Source organism: Neolamprologus brichardi, chromosome 5 (genome assembly GCF_056152115.1).
Source record: "Neolamprologus brichardi isolate AB-2024 chromosome 5, ASM5615211v1, whole genome shotgun sequence".
NCBI lineage: Eukaryota > Metazoa > Chordata > Actinopteri > Cichliformes > Cichlidae > Neolamprologus > Neolamprologus brichardi.
Window position 1 is genome coordinate 26826569 of NC_142108.1, and position 14874 is coordinate 26841442.

The 14874-nt window shown below is 40.4% G+C and overlaps 1 protein-coding gene across 2 annotated transcripts in view; it reads left to right on the plus strand.

The window, feature by feature from the left end:
• The window catches only part of phc2b (polyhomeotic homolog 2b (Drosophila)), a 41243-nt gene extending 26895 nt beyond the window's left edge, over positions 1–14348 (plus strand). For both annotated transcript variants that reach the window (XM_006782871.3, XM_006782870.3), the window contains exons 8-15: positions 952–1256; positions 2298–2499; positions 7634–7845; positions 8849–8978; positions 9894–9996; positions 10108–10222; positions 11030–11360; positions 11477–14348. In XM_006782871.3, coding sequence (XP_006782934.2) covers positions 952–1256; positions 2298–2499; positions 7634–7845; positions 8849–8978; positions 9894–9996; positions 10108–10222; positions 11030–11360; positions 11477–11631 — 1553 coding nt within the window. In that variant the 3' untranslated portion in view covers positions 11632–14348. The remainder of the gene's footprint in view (positions 1–951; positions 1257–2297; positions 2500–7633; positions 7846–8848; positions 8979–9893; positions 9997–10107; positions 10223–11029; positions 11361–11476) is intronic.
• The last annotated feature ends 526 nt before the right edge of the window (positions 14349–14874 follow it).

The following is a 14874-nucleotide window of genomic DNA, read 5'->3' on the forward strand; positions in this document are numbered from 1 at the left end:
ACGGCAGGGTACAGAGTGTGGTTACTGCCTCACAGGGAAACTTTGAAACCAGATGGAGCCTGTCCCACACGAAACAATGCGAAAAGAACAGGGGGGCGGAGGGAGGGGCCGAGGGGGATCTAAGACAAACACTGATGCACTTGGCAGTTTTCCACTCTGGGATTTACTGTGGTGTTTATTAACATAACCAGATGCACCTCTAGGTTCACATGGCTTATAAAGCAGGACCTGCTGTTTAGTAGTTTTCAGGGATAACTCTTCATTTTTGGGGGATTTTTAATAATCAGATTTTTTTTCTTTGTTGATAAAATTCTTAGAAATCAAGGAGGTGTGTGACATACTGGAACCCACTGACTCATCCTTAACTCTATACAGGGTGTCATAGATAGTTGGCTCTGCATGTTTCTTCCTGAGGCATTTCTAATATTAGACTAGCCTCAGGCTACTTCCAAAGAACACTCTCCCACTCGCACATGCTCCCACAATACAAGATTGATGTGCTGTGTCTTGGGCTTGGGGGCAAGTTATGAGCTCAGGATGTCCTTTTACCCGCAGCAGCACTGACAGGTGGTGACAAGCCATTTTAAAACTATTTGTGAGTAATGGTCTGGCCAACACTGCAACAGTGGGCCTCTCTATGCACCTTTCAACAAGCTCTTAATATTATATCCTGTCAACAAGGGACTTACAGGTGAAGGCGCTGCAAAACAAGCTCTTTTGTGCAGACGTCTACATTTTTCAATGTTTATGAGCCTGAGGCGCAGTTCTCCGGATATCGAGAGTTTGGACAGTTGTCAGCATGCATGAAATAAAGAATGCTCATTGTATGACAATGACTTGCTTTGTAAGGATATTTATGAACAGTTCTTTTTCTTACCAAATAGTTTTAACAAATAATCCTAGCTGAAATAAAATCACTTTCAGAAATAAGTGTTGGTGTTCTCGTTCCAGCATACACCCAGATTCAGCCGCATTCGCTGGTTCAGCAACACAAGCAGCAGCAGCAGTTTGTGGTTCAGCAGAGCCAAGGTTCCCAAAGGACAACGGGCCAGCTGCTGCAGACGGCCTCCGTTCAGCCGTCACAGCATCCTGTCCCCGTGCTGCCCAAACCTGCTCCTCACCAGCCTTCTACACCGAGCCAGCAGGCTACCATCTTCCACTCCACTATCAGCCCACATGCCCTTCACTCCTCCCTCAACCATGCCAAAGCTCAGCCTGTCCAGCTCACTGCCATCAACCTACAAATCCAGCCAACGGTACGTACACAAACGCAGATTAATGCCACACACAAAAGAGCTTGAAGACAGGATTTTTCTAGGTTGTGAAAATGCTGCAAGTTTGACACAAATGGGCAGCCTACCTATAAATAAACAGTTATAACAGGTCAAAAACTCCACAGATAATTTTTCAAGGAGGCTTCTTATGCTTTACCTTATTGTCTCTTGTTTATTTGCAATGACAGTGGTGGGCACTCATATTAAACGTGGTCATTACTTTAAATAATGACTGTGCGTAATCCCTGTGAGTCACAAACTCGGACTTAAAACTGTTCTAAATGCTCAGTTTTAGACATTTTTTCCCATTCTTGGATCTTTATAATGACAAGGTGAGCAAATATGTCTAATATGGTGATCTTACTTAATTACCTGCTGTTCAAACTATGTCTGACTGCTAGCTCATCTGAAAAAGTTGAGTTTAACCTGAGAGGATGTGGTAGCTGAACCTAGGGGCTACACCAAATCTCAGCAAAATGTAAATGAGGATTATTTTGAAGAGTGAAAATATGTCCTTGAAATGAATGTAACCCATCTGCTTTAATTAAAATCACAATTAGATGTGCAAAGCTATTTGGGTTCAAATTTTTGAGACTTTATTTTCTAATATGAAAAATGTCAATTCTCCAAAGTGAACTTTTCACCTGTGTCCTACCTGTAGATATGAAACCACAGGAAAATATCTCAGAGTAATGCTATCCTTTTCAAAATTGCGTGATGAATGTGTTTAAAGTATTTTGAGTTCTGGTACACGTTCTGCAATTTGGTATTTTGACAGTGCCAACCAGCTAAACAAAAACTACTTTTACAGCAGTTCCACAGTCTTCATTTCTTCTCTAAGAGACACAAAGGGAAAAACCCCAAAAAACACAGGAATCTTCACAGTATTATATTTTCCCCCTCATGTGATGTTTTCCAAAGCTGATGGATTTCAATTTCTCAGTCCCTGATGTTTGTTGTTTTATCTCAGATGTCTTCTTCTCACACTTTTTTCTTTTTGTTTGTTTCTACTGCACTTCCCAGGCCTCCCGACTACTTCAGGACAGTAAAGATAAGCCGACCTCTCTGGTAGTCAGAGAGACATGTCAGACCCCATCCACACAGCAACAGCAACAACCACAACAGCAGCAACAGCAACAGCAACCTGCAGCTTCTCCATCCCAACCCTCCAAGCCTGTAGAGCAGTCCAAGGTTGACTCAGCCACACCAGCTGTTCAGCAGCAAGGTAGAGACTCAGTGGGATTTTCTAAGCTGAAAGTCTTATTAAGAACATAATTTATGTACTTGCCTCTGGGACGACATTACTAGTAGGAGTTAAACAACTGTTAGCTACAAATTTGCACCTCGACAATTCAGCCATCTCACATCTGATGTCTTTAATCTGTTCACCTGCATAATGAAGGAAGATACATTTTTGTTCTCACATCAAAACATGTGTTATCAGCTCATTCACACTGCTCTTCTTATTGTTTTCCATATCTGTGGTCGTCACTTCACCCTAACCACTCATCTTATGAATCAGAGGGGGTTTCTGCCAAAGGTGTTATGATAATGAATCCAGTTTTTCACTCTTTTCCAGCATACATCAATCACATAGACATTTGTTGATTTCATTATGGGTAAACTGATACATCAAAATGATAATAGAAACTTTAAAATGTTTATATTATATCCTTAATTCTGCTAAGTTCCACTGAAATTAAAAATCTTTTTTGAGAGGTACACCGTCAAGAAGGAAACGGATATTCTAATAATTGTAAGCACAAAAGAGCACACAGTGGTAATTGTTAAACGCTACAGATAATTTAATACACAATTCAGATTCTAAGCAATTTTACAATCAAATAAAATCAAGATCAAAACTGGTAGAACAATGTGCTCGATTGTAACCTCTTCTGATAAGGTCAGCTTCTTCTGTAAGGTCCTGCCTTGTTTTGGCACATGCTGTCTGCTGTCGAGTTGTGTAATACTCACCTGGCGAATAGGGAGCAGTTGACATCGAAATGTGTTTACATTTGTATAGTGTGCCAAAGTTTTTACACCACAAATATACCAGATCCCACTAACTATGGCCTTAGTCCTAAAGTATCAGCTAACCTAAAGTATAGCAGTTTAACAAAATGACAAATACAAGCTGGCTTTCTGTCTGTGTTAATCTCATAGTAGCCTACCAACTTTTGCCATATGACTGCTAAGATGGGCTCCAGCCCCACCGTGACCCTGAGTTGATAAATGGTTAAGATGTTTCCCTGACACTTGGGGTTTGCTTTAGTCTTAACCTTTAAAATTGTTATTTTAATTGCATGTTTTTCCAGTTATCATTTTATTTTATTGGGGTTGCATCCATTCACTGGCACATCTTTTCACTTTGGGCAGGAACTCTGGGATTTACATCTCATTTAGTTTTTCACTTATGGGAAGTTTACCGGTCCTTTTTTCTGCCTGTCTTTTTCTTTGTGGTAGTTTTTAAGTCTTGCACCTTCTCTTTGGTGACGGGCAATTTGACGCTATCGTCATGCGTTTCCTACACACTAATCTTTATTGTGTAGTTCATAGTCATTTAGTAAAACACATACTTTCGAAAAGTGTGCGTCTCTGACAAAGGAGACTCAAGTATTGCCTTAGAATATGTGGGGTGGAGATGCACAGTTCCACATAAGCTCTTGTCCATTAGTACCAACCTTAGGTGATGATACCAGGTACTGTTTTTGTACTTACTCTGCTGGCGTACCAAATGATTTCAGGGGATGTCAGCACACTGCACGCAACCTATTGGTTTGTCAGTGGCGTCACAGAATCAGTTATGAGGGCGTCTCCTTCATGAAAATCAAAACCACCACTTTGTTGTGGCGTTCGTGTCACATACTAATTAAGTCACAGGACGCTTGGCTGCGTTGCTATAATGACCCCAAGCACATTAGGTGGTACTCGATTGTAATAGAAAATGAGTTGAGTTGTGCCCCACATCGAGCTGATCTGAGTAGGTACTAATCGAAAAGGGGTGATAAAGGATATTTAAGCACCCATTTGGGGAATGCTTTGAGACCATGTTTTGCTTCTATGGAGTAATTCATTAAATTAAGTGCGGACCAAACTGTCTAAATGGTGTGGAGATGATTCCAATATGTGTTCTGGGGAATTTCTTTGTGTGTGGGGGTAGAGTGTATATTGAGGGACTTGGATGGCCCGTGTAACTCTAAAATCCTTTTTGCGGCCCTGCTGAAAAGCATGCCTTTTGTGGCAGGGTTATTTGAGGATTGCTTGCATTTTCCGTGAGAGACCGGTTGAAGTCTGTGCCAAAAAGAAGATATTTCCTGTAGTAGGTTGAAGCTGGAGGCTCTGTGCTGGTTTGTGTTGTTGTGCAGCAGCAGCAGCAGCAGGCGGAGTGAGGAGGATCAGAGCTACTAACGTGGGAGGAAACGGGGAGGCGGGGAGATATTTACGTGAAGCGGCGCTGCAGCTTAAAGTCGGCCACAACAGCGGCAGGCTGGCGTGTCGGAGCAAAAACAAACAGCAAACCGCACGTGCTTTCTGACTGAGCAGAGCGGAAGTTGCGCGGTAAGAAAACGCTTTCTCATTCAATCCAGCCGGATTTTAGGGTGACAAAGCGCAGAGGAGCGGTGTTTACTTTCGCTTTGGAGGGGGTTTTCACAAAAAGCCGAAGCGTCTTTGTGGCGGTGCAAGCGACAGATGTGGGGTGGTTGCGTTGATGTTGACTGGTACACTGTTACAGGAGGTCAGTGCGGGATCGTTTAGGTCTGCCGGCAGATGAGCAGGTGGATATGACTGCGCTAATTTGCCTGAAAGTGACCGTAATTTGACATTTGAGATTGCGAAATGTAATCGCATTAGTCCTTGCAGCCTCGGTGCTGTTATATGAAGACAGACATTTACGATGTTGCAAACAATACTACTAATACTACTAACAACTACTACTACTACTACTAATGATGATGATGATGATGATGATAATAATAATAGGATTCGTGTTCTCAAAAGTTTAGCCTTTAAATTTATGGCTGCAACTAATTACGTTATTCATAAATTTATTTATCCATAAAACATAACAAACAAAACAAAGTTTATGTTTGCTTGCTGCAAACCTCCGAGGTGTCAACTCCATTGTTATCACACACTCAGTGGCCACTTTATTAGGTACAGCTTGCTACCTTTTTGTCTTTAGAGCTGCTCTAATTCTTTGTGCCATAGAGTCAACATAATGCTTGACACATTCGTTAGAGTTTGATCAGTTAACGATGTCAGCATCACAGGTTTTGCAGATTTATCAGCTGCACCTCAATCAGATGAATCTTCCATTTAAACACATCCAAAAGGTGCTCTGTTGGACTGAGATCTGGTGACTGTGGAAGCTATTCGAGTACACTGAACACGTTTAAGAAACCAGTTTGACTTGATGGGAGCTTTGTGTTATCCTGCTGGAAATGGCCCCCAGAAGATGGGTATGCTGTTGTAATAAAGGGATTTGGATTTAGTCAGCAGCAATACTTTGGTAGGCTGTGATTATTAAAGGATGCTCAGTTGGTACTAAGGGGCTGAAATATTAAATTCAATTAATTTATATAGCACCAAATCACAACAACGGTCCCTAGCAGTGGGGAGGCTGAACAAGCCAGGAGGGATCCATGCTTTCATGTTGTTTTTGCAAAATTCTGGCTCTACTATTTGAATGTTACAGCAGAAGTCCAAACTCCTCAGACCAGGAAACCCTTTTCCACTCTTCTGTTGTCCAGTTTTGGTAAACACATTAAGTTGTTTGCTTCAGTTTCCTGTTCCTAGTTGACAGAAGTGGCAACTAGTGTAGTCTTTTGCTGCTGTAGTCTATCTGTTTCAAGTAGAGCTTGACCACTGTTGGACTTTGGATACCGATGCCAATGTTTGATGATTTAAAAATCCCATATTCCGATATGTTTTTTTTAAATTTTCTATCTTTTAGACACACAGGCAGCTTTTGCTAACATTTATTATTTATAGTTATTTCTTTTTTCATTCATGCCCTGCTTTGATCAGCTGATCGTTTGTAATGTTTTGAACTTGTTGCCAACAGGGGAGGTTGCAGAGTGCCCTCTGGTGGTTAACATGGTTGGGGCTCTTCTCCTGTGTCTTATTTACTTTTCATTTATTGGCTGTTATAAACGCCAATAGTGGTAACAAAAGGCTTACGGCGGCTGATATTCCAACAAAATTGGTCAGGCTTGAGTTCTTAACTGATAAGAGTGGCACTTGGCAGAGTCTTCTGCTGCTGTCACTCATCTGCTTCAAGGCATACTTTGTTTGTAATGACTGGTTATTTTGGTAAATCTTCTTTGATCGTTGACATCAACAAGGGATTTCTGCCCAGAGAACTGCTGCTCACTAGATGCGTTCTCCTTTTTGGAGACCCTTCGTATAGCCTAAAGCTGGTCATGTGGGAAAATCCCAGTAGATCAGACATGTTTAAAGTCACTTTAATTACCTTCGTTCTCCATTCTGATCCATTAATGTTATTGGAAGATTACATTAAACAGTTAAACTGATGTTCATTAATGGAATTCGCCAAAGTGGATGACGAGTGTAATAAATTTTAATTATTAAAATTTAAGAAACTGAGATGGGTTACTGTTGAACATTTTCACTTAAATGTGATGCAGATTTGATGACATGATTACTCGATTTTTATTAAATATGCCTGATAAAATTTCCCCAAAATTAAAATGGGAATGAAATGCTTGGTTTTACAGCTGAAGCTTTGTTTGTTTCATGTGTTTTTAAACATGTAATTATAGCAAATCCGATAATATGTCCAGCATAGTGTCTGCAAATGTGTTGTTTGTAATGATCTCAGCATTGTCTGCAGCACTTGCACACGTAGCATCACAATAAAATGATTCATTTGAAGTACATTGTTAAAAAAATTATTAAACAAATACTCTATGGTTTCCTTTTCAATATTACTCTAACACACTGTGTTTATATTTATGTGCATAAATATGCATACAATCCATTATATTTATATTTCCAATGTAGTATATTGGATAATTACATTAAATTTAATATAATTATGATTATATGAAAATCTGACATTTCTATTGGAAAACAAACAAAAGGAAAAGGACTCCAGCTCTACTTGTCTTGCTTAACCAACAATGTACAACCAAAAAATATTCAGATTACATTTTCAGATTTGAATGGTTAATGCTTCTACGATAAGCTGTCTTTTCTGCTTTTCTAAATGACTGAAACGATCATCAGCTACTTCTTTTTAAGCTTTAATTTCATTCAAACTGAAACATTTCTCAATGGATACATGCTCCTTTGTATTAAATGGACCCATTTTTGTTTTTGTTTTTTCTCTCCATCAGGTGGGGGTACAGCGAAGAGGCCGAGTGCAGCAGTGGGGACCCCACCTCCAGCCATGACCTCAGGAAATGAGAGCGAGGCGCCCACCGTGACGGGCAGCACGCCACAAAACGGAGAGAACAAACCACCTCAGGCCATCGTCAAGCCCCAGGTCCTCACACATGTCATCGAAGGCTTTGTCATCCAGGAAGGAGCTGAGCCGTTTCCCGTGTGTGTAAGTGCTCAATCTCAGCAATACTGGCAGACAAACATGATAAACAACCCAAAGCCAGCACCGTCTCCAGTGTACACGCCTGCAGGGAACTGTCAGCAGGCAAACACATACCCTCTGTTACTGCTAGCAGTGACATCGTACAGCTTCTGTTTGACACTCGTTAATTACAGGGAGATGAGACCCTGTGAATGGGAAAGAATACAGATGGAAGAAGGTAATGAGCAGCGCTCTGTAGTCAGTTCATTTAATCAAGGGCATTAAAATCCTTCCTTAATCTGTGTAGTCATCTCCCTTGAAATTGGTTCATTATTATCTCATATTGTTTGTACAGTTTAACATGTGCTTATATATTAATGTTTGTATCTTTTCAATTGTATTAGTCATTAGGGGGAAAAAAAAGTGTAGTTTTAATTTCTAGGCTTTGGCCTCTCTGCCTCCTACTGGACATTTTGTGAAAATGCTCTACATACATGCACACTTGGCTAAACAAGCAGATTACAGTTCCAATTTTTATTTAACAGACATGAAAATAAATAAAATGCAGTATTTAGGAAGATGCGTACACACATGATGACACACAGAGCTGAGGATTATTTTTTCACCAATGATGGTGTTTATCTGTTATTTTTGTGATCGCTATATATTCAATTAACATCCGGAAGACTGAAACATTCAGTTGGTGACCACTGTTTCCTTTTAAGTCTAAAAGGTTTAACTTGTAGTGGCCAGCAGTCAGCTGACTTTTTAAAAAAAATGTCATCTCATCAATACTACGGTAATGAGGCGCAGTGGGGCTGTGCAGTGAAACAGCTGCCCTGATTTCCAGGTTATTATTTGGAGTAGCAGCAGTCTTTGCGTTAATGTTGCTGCGGCGACAGAATGCAGCTGTTGTGATAAAGCAGTCCAGATGTAAACCCTTAAACCACACCCATTGTTTCTTGTTACTGTTGTGTGCAGCGTTTCATTTTTAGTCCATTTATAAATATTTTATGCCCCACACCAGGTGGAGCGTCTGCCCATTCTCATCGATAGTCCAAAGAAGCTGGACCATCAGCTCTCATCTGACCCGGACAAAACTCCGGTCAGCAACGCAGCCAACACCGACTCCGAGCCCGAGGACATGAGCCAACCAGGTGAGACCAAACACATTACAGTGTAGACTGTGTATATTTCTTTGTGTAGCTTCACCAAGTTTTGGAGGTGTTAGTCTGTCGCTCCTGATTTTTCCTGCCAGGGTTTCACATAACGTTAAAGGAATTCACTTTACAATGATCATCCTCTCATAGTATTGGAAGGTGTTACGAGCAGACACCGACCCAACAGACAGAAACTCTGACCCTGGTGTGTCCGTAGAGTTTATTTAACCACGTAAACTGCATTTTGCTCCTCTGCCCCAACAGTCAAACCCAACACTTCTAAATAATGTAGACCCTCTGGAAGTGTTTTTAACTCAGTTGCTGGAAGTTCATTATTAATTAGATGTTCTGTCAGTTCCTGTTTCCTGATACATGCTTCTTTTTTACCTTTATCTAGCATGTTGTAACAAGTTGTCCATTTATAAGTTAGAAAAAGACCTATGTAGAAAAGTGCTGAAAATATCGGAAACGGTGTGGAGTAGATATTTGGCAACACTAGCTGATGTTGACATTTGTGGTTTTGCTGCAAATGCCTGTTTTTTGGGGTTTTTTTGCCTTCACTTTAATGTGGAACACTTGCAGGAAGTGCCATCAGTAGCTTTACAAGGGTTGACCAACTGCTGTAAACAAAGCACTCGCAGAGAAATCTCTTGAAAGAGGTTCAAAGCAATGTAGGTTTGTATGTATTTGACATCTGCACCCTGAGCCTTAACCATCTCATGACTCTCCGTCAGAAGTAGAAATGATGCTTTAACGTTGGGCCCCGAATAGTTTAGATGAGCTACCTACAGTTTTAATTTTCTGCACGCTGAATACACCTAGTATTATGTCTGTCCTTTTTTTTTTTTTTGTTCAGAAGAAAGTCTAATACTTGACACGTGTGTTGTGTTTATGCTGCTTCCTCTCCCCCAGAAAAAGATGAGCCCAAGCTGACGTGTGAATACTGTGGCTGGGTTGATTTTGCTTACACATTCAAAGGCTCTAAAAGGTTCTGCTCGGTGGTTTGTGCAAAGAGGTAAGTAACCTTGGCTTTTTTTCTTTCATGTAAGAAAATAGCAATTTTTCCATTATGTTCACAAAAAAGGAATTTAAAAATATACATATATATATTTATTTGTATGAACAGATACAACGTAGGCTGTACGAAGCGGATTGGACTTTTCCGTCCAGAGAGGAACAAACCAGCAAATCGCTGGCGTCGACGGTCTCAGGGCCGCCCCAGTATTGAGGCAAAAAAGCAGGTAACAACATGCTTCTTAACTGTCATAAAACTTCCTCATCAACACTTTACCTCTCATCAGATAATGCTTCTGCTGCACATTTTAAACCCTGCACTTTTCATGCCTCTTGCTTTTTAATGAAGTTGAACATAATTTGTGTGAGCCCGATTATCTCCCTCTGTCTTTAAAGGGTCATTAAGTACTCGATGATCTTCATCAGCCTTTATTGGTGACCGGCAGAAATGGGAGAGCATTAGTAGAGATTTTCTGCCTTCTGCACAAGTTATATAGATGTAGATAACAACTGGATTCACAGTTTTCTCCCCACACGTCAAAGCCTTCTTTTGGGACGTAACACATTATCCTTTAACTGAACGTAAAGAGAAGCAGTTTAGGTAATTACAGCAGAAATTCAGTGGAAAATATAAAGCAAGCATTTTACACCACAATAGTAAAATGTGGTGTAAAATTTTCTTTTTGAATCAAGAGCTTTTTAATATTTTATGGCCAGCTTATGTAATGTTATAAGGATTCAGCTTTAAACCTCCAGTGGGGGGTGCTTTTGTGTCATGTTTACACCAATATGCTTAGGGCTTTGCAATTCAAAGACGAAGTGATATTTGAGGCAATGGTATTGATCCATTAATCCCCATCATATCCCTGCAGGTGTATTATCGGCATTTAAACCTATTGTACCCTACAAATCTTACTTATTATCCCGTTAATCTTTGCGTTGACTTTTATATTGACCTGGGAGTGTTTTACTTATGCGCTATCCTTTTCTTAAATGTAACAATTGATGTCACTCCCGTTTGTATTGCTTTGCAGAAGCTGGCCTTGTCACCACAGCAAACTCAGGGCGGTTCTGTATCCTCACCACATCCCTCCCAGCCCAGTCAGGAGGAATCCAGCCCGTGTTCAGACATGTCGAGCTACGAGGAGCCACCGTCTCCCCTGTCAGCAGCCAGCTCTGGACCTTTGGCTCCTGCCCCGGCTCCAGCCCAGGTCCCCGTCCCTGTCCGCCGTCAGCCGAGCAGGGCCTCGGACCAGGAGGCCTGCGTTGGGAGAGATGGAGCACCGCTCTGTCAGCGCTTCGTACCCAACGACCCCACCAAATGGAATGTGGAGGAGGTTTATGAGTTCATTCGTTCACTACCAGGTGAGTAGGATTTGTTAAGAAGGCACAATCATAATGCTTTATACTCGGATGTGTTCCGTGTATGAAACCTGTTTACCTGTTATTAACTGTAGCTCGTGCCTCTGCTGTTTTCACAGGTTGCCAGGAGATAGCAGACGAGTTTCGCTCTCAGGAAATCGATGGACAGGCCTTGCTCCTGTTAAAGGAGGACCACCTGATGAGCACTATGAACATTAAGCTGGGACCTGCACTCAAGATCTTTGCACGCATCAACATGCTCAAAGACTCTTAGCAGGAAACCGTGCGTGTATGGGTGTGTCTGTTTGTGTGTCTTTGTATATTATAGCACTGATGGCACAGAGTACTGACTGCACTGTGAGCAGGCCTGCTCCATTACTGGACTGGTTCCTGTCATCCAGAATCTCACTCAAGCTTGACTCGACCTCCCAAACCAGATCTTACTCACCGGCATCAGCTCAGTCGCCTTGTGACCATTTATGCTTCTGCTTGGTAACGTTAGAGTGACGTGTCAGACACTTTAGTCTGTGTTTACATGCAGTCACAGGAGAAGCTTTTCAGTTGCTAAACCTTAAAGGAGCCTGTACAAAAGCTGTGCCAAAATCTTTTATTTTTCCAGATGAAAAGAAATTATACTTTAAAAGTATACATGGTTGAAACAGCAGACGCATAAGTTTCCACCTGGCAGTGCACCTGGTGAGTTCTTTCTGGGTTAAAAAGAAAAAAACTACACGAGTTGATGTGGGTATAACTGTTAGTAGAAAAGACATCAGATGTCAAAACTGGAGACAAGTTAATGGCAAGCAGCAGCCTCTGGGGCTGAAAAAGCCAACGCACAAGTGCCAAAAACTGCAGTTCTTCTACAGTCGCTGGCTCTAAAAGCCATTAATCCCCCTTACCCAGTTTATGCTTCCCGTTGTCGCCCTCGCTAACAGTGGTGCTGGCCAACAGTGACATCACAATTGCTGGCAAGCACGACGCATCGGTGTCATGTAGGCTGGTGTGTACTATCATGCCACCATTTCAGTGACACAGTCGTACAGAAGCTCGGAGATTCTAGAGGGATTTTTAAAGCAAGGCAGATGCAGCAACAGCTTAAAAACATGACTTTGCCGTAGCTTTGCATCCTTTTTCTTCTTCTCCTATACCAATGCTCCTGTGAAGGATTCTTCTTAATAGGAGATGAATCTGATGTGTGTCAAGCACCAGTATAAATGGGTACAGGGCTGTAATGACGTCACGGTTGGTGTAACAAGCAATTTGATTAACATAAGCTAGACTAAAGACCCCAATGTTAAAATGCTCAACTTTACTGTATCAATAAACATGTCTGCAGCCTTGTACAAAAATGTTTTGGTCTTTCTGGATAGATTACACCTTCAAACAGCCTAATTGTATCTGATAGCTCTTGGCGAAGCTTCCATTCAGCTAAATAGAGTCGCTATATTTAACTTCTCAACTGTGTTTGGTGCCTTTGGGAGCTTTTTTTAATGCTGTTATCTGACATTTTATATGGTATTAAAGCACTGCTGAACTTCATATCTGTGCAGGTATCTGTACTATAGATGCAGCTTACAAACCAAGCTTGCCAGCATTAACTGATAGCACTGTTTGCTATTGAACAAATACATTCAGCACAGCTCCAACACAACATGGACATATAGCTCAAAGTTTAAAGTGCCAGTCCATAAGTTGATAAGTGATGTTGCACTACATCCATCAATTACATAATCTGCTTCTCTGCCATAAACAGACGACGGGGGAAAACACCTCTATAATGTCAGCTTTTCAAGCTTGGGAACGATAATCTTCTATTACATGTGTAATCTGTTAAGCTGTGATCACAGTGCAGGAGAATTAAGATAACAAGAGTGTCCTTTTAGTACCAGATGTAACAGCAATTATCAAATGTCATTAAGCAGATTCCAGATGAAGATACTGATCCTGTGATAATTACAGAAAAATGGAGTGTCATGTTTACCCCGGAGAGTTTTTTTTTTTTTTTTATAAATAAAGTCTCTAAAAGCTTAACTGAGGGAAAATGTGGCTAAGAGAAGAGACAGTGCCAAGGTGCATTACCTGTTCAGTTATGATTGGGCCAGTTCACACTGCAGCACAGTCAGTGCTGAATGGAGGCATTGGGACAAAACATGAGAGAAGTCTCGATTTATTATATTATTAGACAAGTTTTTGTACAGTTTGGTTAGCGTGTGAATGAGAGCGAGGTGGCTGTACGTGCGGCTGGGAACAGAAGATTGCATTCATTAATTTGCCCATTTTTATTCACTTGATGCTCCTTTGCCTTTTCTCACAATGGACTCTCACAGCTCTCGAATACAAAGCTTGAATGCGAAGAAACAATTTAAACAGCCTGTTTTGTGACATCGATTTTTCCCTTCCATCCGCCAGTTTTCTCCTCTGAACTTACACTGCTTACAAATGATTTTTTTCCCAGCTGCTCTTTTTTTTTGTTGTTGTTAAAGATTTACTAAAATATGATATTGATTTCTTGTATGAGATTTGTAAAAGTACACTAAATTATCAAAGAAAAAAATGTGGGTACGCTGCTCTCTTTTCGTAGCAGCTCTGTTTTTGGCACTTATTTTCTCTTTTGCGTTAATGTTGGGGAAACGCTTCACCTAAAAGTGAGAAATCTGGAGTGGCATTTGTGAAGCGGTGCCAAAAAAAAGTTTATATGTGCATCACAGCTCAAGTGAGGAAGAAGAGTGTGAATCTGTTAAGTTATCGTTTTAATTTTTTAACAAAAGTATAAAAGGTGTTTGATATTTTGAAATATGCAAATGTATAAAGTACCATTGGCTTGGGAATTTTGGGTTTGTTTGTTTGTTTTCTATGGGGGGAAAAAATGTTCATATTTACTTGTTTTGTGGGCGAGTTTGGAAAGTTGACTTTTTTTTGATACTGCTTTGTTAAATGCTTGTATTTATCAAAACTGTTTGTTACACATTTTGCAGTCATAAATAATTTGCTATACAATTCTGTGTCGGGACATTTGTGTGTGTCTGTGGATTTTATTATTTATTTATTTTATTAATGGGACACCTCTAGTTGTTAATTTATATACAAAGCTTTTAATTTCACAAATTCCATTTGAATGAATGCGCTTGTGTTTTTTGGAGCATGTTATTAGAATTTTATGACCACTGTTTCTTTCTCTTGAAGTTCCAGACTCGTAAGGACCGAAACTTAAAATGCTGAAATATCATCAGTTTTATTTAATTAAAGATGGAAAATGGTTTTGAAAATGGGCAGATTTGGCAATATATTTAGAGATTTCTTCAATTAAGCACCAAAGATCTAAATATAACCGGGTACCAAAGCATTTTTTTAAAGGCACATATTTCTTTTGATACATGCAGTCTCCCTGTCTACATTAAGTATTTAAAGAAATATGCTAATCTATAGACTGATCACAAATGAAATCCAAAAATGATTAACAAACCGAACACCATCTGAAATGATGGCGTTATGTTTATTATTGGGATATGATATAGAA